General features: G+C 39.0%; 2 protein-coding genes across 2 annotated transcripts; one reads left to right on the top strand and one right to left on the bottom strand.

Annotated features, from left to right (window-relative positions):
* Positions 1-457: 457 nt before the first annotated feature.
* LOC141586448 (uncharacterized) lies at positions 458-2445 on the bottom strand. Its single transcript, XM_074407661.1, has 2 exons — positions 2373-2445; positions 458-1091 (listed from the first exon to the last, which is right to left on the bottom strand). Exon 2 carries the CDS (start codon positions 1020-1022, stop codon positions 555-557), a length of 468 nt encoding a protein of 155 aa, XP_074263762.1. The 5' UTR covers positions 1023-1091; positions 2373-2445; the 3' UTR covers positions 458-554.
* Positions 2446-2630: 185 nt separating this feature from the next.
* On the top strand, positions 2631-4574 carry LOC141658624 (pentatricopeptide repeat-containing protein At1g20300, mitochondrial-like). Its single transcript, XM_074465537.1, has one exon. It carries the CDS (start codon positions 2642-2644, stop codon positions 4283-4285), a length of 1644 nt encoding a protein of 547 aa, XP_074321638.1. The 5' UTR covers positions 2631-2641; the 3' UTR covers positions 4286-4574.
* The last annotated feature ends 1992 nt before the right edge of the window (positions 4575-6566 follow it).

Below are 6566 nucleotides of genomic sequence, written 5' to 3' on the forward strand. Positions count from 1 at the left end.
CTAGTTATTTAAGACGAGAGCTTAGAATGTACTGGCGTAATGTTGTTGTAAGGGGGTGTCCACAATATTTCAAAGCCAAGCATCGTAACTGTAACATACATGAAAAGATAATCGGGAAGTAACCAGGAATCACAACTTTTTACAGATAATAGATGAAGAAACTGACAGAATGTGATTGTAAAACCAAGCGGCTCTCGTGAATTAATCAGAAATTACAGTATGAACGATTTTGCATTTGATGATTAGTACTTAGTAGCATAAGAGTAAGAGTGACATACAAAAAGCCTAATGACATTCACATCCTTTTGCAACAGCTACAAATGAAAGATTAGGATTTGTAACCTTTAATCATACACAAATTCTTATTTGTGACGGAGGGTATCCGTCACAAATAAGAGACGGGTACCATATTGTCTCACAAAAAACCCATAGGGGGTGAGAGAAGGAGCACAGGGGGTGGGTGCCCACCTTGTCCCCTCTACCCATTTCCACTCACAAAATACCCGTCGCAAGATCCGATCCGTCACAAGCAAGACTTATTGATCATCATAATCTTAATTTCTACCATTCCGCTCTTTCTCTATCTGCTCTCTCTGTTTCTCAGCAAGCTTGTCAATGGCAGCTTGAACAGCATCTCGTCCTCCGACCAACAATCGAGTTATAATTTCAGGATCCTTTTCAAATCGAGCGTCTTCAAATTCTTTCCGTGCATTTTCCCTCAAAATATCTCGCCACAATATGCCTCGTGAGTCAGGCCACATGAAAAACCGTGTTGCACGTAAAATATCTCTGTAAAGACACATTGCTTCCCGCCTTGTACTGGTAAGCCTTTGGCGATTTAATCTCTCAATTTCGTCATCATCAAGCGATGGTTTCTCCTTCACCACATGGCGATCTAGCAGCTCTTCTACAGTGTCTGGACCATTATGAAGTGTTCGCCAACAATGAGCCTTGCTCAATTGGCTCGCTTTAGAAATTAAACTCGGAGCGACAATCTGAGACTTTTGCAAGTTTCTGATCATGTCTATATGTCACACACTCACACTGGAGTAAAATGCTAGAAGCAACCAGTTGGAGTAGTAAAAATTGTCCTGGATTTGCAGAAGATAGACAGAAAAATCAGCCATCGACGGAGAGAGCGTTCCATGCCATAAAATGGAATTCGGACCATAAAAATCCTAAATTTAATGAAGAAAGATCATCAAGGAAGATAAACATGCGAGATTTCTCATTCTCTACCATGAAATCTGATTAGCATGCCAAGCTGTAAAAATTCAGATCCATTGTAATAAAATGCAGCATATTGAGTAAAAGGGCAGCCCGGTGCACGATGGCGTCCCCGCTAGGCGAGGGTCCAGGGAAGGGTCCCACCACAAGAGTACAAGCAAGAGCCTCTTGTTTCAGAAAGTACAAATAACCCGCTAATTCTACATTCTCAAGTTGCAGTATGCCTAATTCATCTACCATAAACGTGGTGGTGGGTTGCAACAACAACATTACCTCCAATGCCTCAAGGATCCCCCACCAATGAATGGCGGGATAAAGGGGTTGGAAATACGCAATCTTAACTCTTACCCCTATATTAACAACAAAGAGAGGCAGCGTTCTAGTAACTCAAACCGTTTCTAGAACCTAATCACACACTGATGCTAGTTGCACATTCAGAACTAGAAGGTAGAGGTGGAACTCAAAAGTTGGGATATTAGGAATGACCTTGGATGTTGTGCTGGGTTCTTCTTACATAACGAGATAATAGTCACTCAATTAAATTATAAACTCAATCTTCATACAAGTCATCCCTAAACAATATCCCCGAGTTTTCAAGACAAGGGTAAGGCTGCGTATGAGTGAACCCCTTGCGGCCTTATCTTACCATAGAAGGGAGTTCTAAACAAAAGCTACCTTATTGAAGTACTGAACCAAACATGGTTATCACACCCATCTTAGTTGTTCTACACAAAAGCTACCTTATTGAACAAACAGACTGGTAATATGAGGCACATATGGGATATACTCTCCGTCCTAATCATTTGTTTACGTTTTTTATTCTTCAGAAGAGGAGGTATTTGAATCAAAGGTATAACCGGGACAAAGAGTTTAAAGATCGGATCTTCAAACCCTTTCTTATGCAGAAATATATCATGATAATGATAATGAAAACATTTGCTGACAATAAATCAAGCTTCTAATCTCATACAATTTCCAACAAAAATAAATCACCATTGTCATTTGTTCAAATTACCAATTTCATCAAATATTAATCTTTATTAATCCTAATAATAATCAAAACAATTCATAAATATAATTCCACCCAAAAAAATTATAAAAAAAAAAAAAAAAAAAAAACAGATCATGAATTTTTTCTTTTGTACCTGAAATGTTGTTCTTGCCGCTTGAAGTTGGAACAAGGAAGAGAGAGAAAGTCAGCCAATATAATTAATTATTATTATTTTCTTTCATTTTGCGTATAATTTAGGAACATAAACAAATAAACGGCCCACTAAAATCTCGGCCCAATACTTCAATACGACGTCGTTTTGTCTCATTTGCTAATAATTGATTCACTGTTCTTCCCTAAATTTACCCTAAAACCCTTGTTAAATCTCAGATTTTTCAATTCAAATCAAAACCACTCATAAAAATGAAAAATTTCTTCAAACCCATTTCGTTAGTCAATCTAAAAATGGCGTTAATTAGATCAAAATTACATCTTGCTTTCCCTAAATCTTTTATTAAACCCCTTTCTTCACGGTTTTCGACAGTTCTTGAATCCACTAAAAACCCTAATTTTTCTGAAGATGATGAAAAAACCCATGAAACTGATGCTAATATAAGATCTAATATCACTCCTCAAGAGAACCCAGTTATTGAAGGATTGCATTTATTGATTACAGATCATTATAGAAGAAACCCTAATGTATACCAAAACCCTAACTGTAATTTCACAATTTCCTCTCTTGCTCAATCCTTCTCTCAGGTTAGTTCAGGTGAGTGTGTTTCGCCTTCGGTTGTCGTCTCTGTTATCGAAAAATGCCGGTCTGTTCGCCATGATATCCCCTTTCCACAAGCACTGGCCTTTTTTAATTGGGCAGTTGGGGAAGAGAACAATGTAGAAATTTTTAAGCAGGGTTTTGTTGAAACGGTTGATTTAGCTGGGAAAGCTAAGGAATTTGATGTTGCGTGGGGATTAATCGAAGAAATGAAAAGCCGAAAATTAGAAATTCCTTCAGATATTTTTGTTAGGTTGATTAAGAGGTATGTTAGAGCTGGTATGATTTCTGAGGCGATTCATGCGTTTAATAGGATGGAGGAGTATGGTTGTAGCCCTGATAGTTCTGCAATTACTGCTGTCATTGCCATTCTTGTTAAGAAAAAAAAGGCGGTCGAGGCTCAGTCGTTTTTTGATGGGTTAAAGGATAGGTTTGAGCTTGATGTTGTTGTTTATACTAATTTGGTTAGTGGTTGGTGTACGGTTGGTAATATTTCGGAGGTTGAGAGGGTTTTTGGCGAAATGAAGATGAAGGGAATTGTTCCAAATGTGTATACTTATACTATTGTTATTGATGGATTTTGTAGACATGGGCAGGTTACGCGGGCACATGATGTTTTATCGGAGATGATTGAGAAAGGTTTCCAGCCTAATGCTGCGACTTTTAATAGTTTGATGAGGGTTCATGTGAAAGCGAGGAAGACCGAGAAGGTTTTGCAGGTTTATAATCAGATGAAGAAGCTTGGGTGTCAACCTGATGCGATTACGTATAGTTTTTTGATTGATTGTCATTGTAGGAATGGGAATAGGGATGATGCGATGAAATTGATAGACCAAATGGTGAATAAGGGTATTGTGCCTAGCGTGCATAGTTTTAACCTGATATTTAGTTGTATCACGAAAGCAAGAGATGTGAATGCTGCTGACAAATTGTTTGCAATGATGAAGGAGTTGAAGTGCCAGCCTAATACCGTGACTTATAATGTGCTAATGAAGATGTTTGTTGAATTGAAGTCTACTGATAAGGTTTTTAAGCTCAAGAAGGAAATGGATGAGCTTGAGGTTGAGCTTAATGTGAATACCTATAGCAATTTGATTTTGATGTTTTGTGCTATGGGTCATTGGTCTGATGCATGTAAGTACTTCAAGGAGATGATCGAGGAAAAGAACTTGAGACCAAGTACGCATTTGTACGAAATGGTTCTGAAGCAGCTGAAAAATGCAGGTCATATTAAGAAGCGCGAGGAGTTAGTGGATATGATGGTTGAAAGAGGATTTGCTGATCGACCTATTTGAAGTTGCCTAAGTATCGGACATTGTGATGAAGCTTCAATCTCAAGCTTGCTCGCTTGGATTTTACGGTGAAAAACCTTAATTGGAACTCATATCTAAGGCAAAGAGTTCCGAGCAACCTTCATTGTGATTTGTGAGTCATGCTTACTCAAAAATGGAAGCATTTGCGAAGAACTTGTAGGCTTAAATGATGTATCATAAATCATTTGATACAGCATTTACGCCTGTATGTTGTACACAGCTAGGCCTGTTTTATTTTCAGATTACACTAGTGCTCCTTAGTATACGATAACTAAATGCATTTAGATTTCGTTAAAACATTAAAATAGTTAATCGAGCTTTAATTTTAATTAAAAAAATTGATGATTTTGAGTTTCTAATGTTTTTTATACTTATATGGTAAAATTTCTAATTACCTAAAATTGTAAGGACTAATTTTGAAAAACATAAATTTCAATTTTCGGTAAATTCAACGTGGACCTTAATTAATCGGTCTTAGGCTGGTCCAAGACGAATAACAATATTTCAAAAACAAGGACCAAAGACTGGAGTGAATTATACGGGCCCAGTCAATTTATACCCAATTAAATGGTATGATCCAAACCCTGTTTCCGATGATTTCGTCCTAATCAGTACTTCTTCTTACATTATGATTTATGAGGTAGAAGTAATTCAATTCAATTATCAGCTCAATGTTCATTACTAGTCATCTGAACTCATCCGTAAACAGTATCCCTGTGTTTTCAAGACAAGGGTAAGGCTCTGGGCAGCGGGCTGCCTAGTGCCTATACATGTATACATGACCACCTTACTTGCCTTATCTTTACCATAGAAGGGAGCTTTAAAGGCATTCGCTTATGTTGTTGTAATCTCTACAATCGACAATGCTCATCGATCCATTTCAAATTCACAAACATAAAGTAACTGAATTATTGAACCGTCAACGTTGACACAATTACACAACCCCTTCCAACTAAAGCTCGTTAAAGTTTCCAACAAACTTCCTCTCTCCTCTCTCTAATTTTTTCTCTCCAAAAAAACCCAAAAAACCCCCAAATTTACGTCTTGCTCCATCACTAGCCACCACCCCTCTACATCCCCCTATATTTATACCGCCTCTCCGGAGATGTGGCAACGCTTTGGCCCGTCTCCGGAGGTCGATCATTCACTCCTTACTTAAACTGATTACAGTTTGATTTTCGATTGTTTTTCTTCGGATGGGTGTTTTCCTCGGTCACCGTCACCAATCAGTGTATAATTTCGTCTTCCTTTGTCCGATCAGTCGAAGTTTGGTTTTTTTGTTGTTCTTTGGTCTACTCTGTTGCCGGTGTCATCACTTTTCTCGTTCACAATGGTCTTGCTGTCTTGGTGGTCTTGCATGTCTCCTCCCCCGACTCCTTGTCCAGTCTCCGTCCTTTTGGTTTCATCCCAGAGGTGATCCCCCCTTTTCCCTCACCTCTGGGCTGATTTTCTTGTTGTGTCGATGAGTATAGCTCATCCGTGGGCTGCTTTGTTGTCCTTTGTGATTTTGAGTCTGATATGGTGATCCTCCCCTTTCCCCCACCTATCGGTCCTTTTTCATTTACCAATAGTGTCTGTCGATGTCGTCTCTTTTTGTGTACTGTTTGCATGTTTAACGGTGGTCCTGGGAGGAGTCGGTTGGTGTTATGAGTGGCTTTGTAGCGTGTTTCCCACCTTTTGAGTTTTGCATGTCCTTGTGTCGGGTTCTGTTGTTTCGTTTGGGGCTTTGGGGTGTTCCGGGTGTTTTGTTGTCTTGTGCTTCGTGTTTCATTTGGGGCTTTGGGGTGTTCCGGGTGTTTTGTTGTCTTGTGCTTCGTGTTTCGGCCGGGAACTGTTGTGGAGATTATGGTCTGATCTTGTTGATTTGAGGGAGACTCTTTCATCTTTGTTTGACTCGGGTTCATCCTGTTTTGTTCCTTTTCAGTTTTATGTTTGGAGTGTTGGTCTATCTTGGTGGTTACAATATGGGACGGGTTGTAGTGTCGGGTTGGTTGGTTGTGGTGGTTTCTTTTCTTTTATTTCATGACTTTTGTTATAAGTGTCCTTTTTATTTTTGTCTTTTTAATTTACTTTTCTTTAATAAAGATTTCCTTGAGTAAGCGTCTCCTTCATGAGTTTAAGGTGTCATGTCCCTCTATCATTTGGAGTTTGCTTCCGTCTTGGAATCATGTTATCGATCCTCTCAGTCAAGTGTGGGTTGGTCCCATAAGAGGCTGGTGCCTTTTCGAGTCCTTGGAGGGGAGTTTGGTTGTGGGGTTGTTCT

This window comes from Silene latifolia, chromosome 6 (assembly GCF_048544455.1).
Source record: "Silene latifolia isolate original U9 population chromosome 6, ASM4854445v1, whole genome shotgun sequence".
NCBI classification, from domain to species: domain Eukaryota; kingdom Viridiplantae; phylum Streptophyta; class Magnoliopsida; order Caryophyllales; family Caryophyllaceae; genus Silene; species Silene latifolia.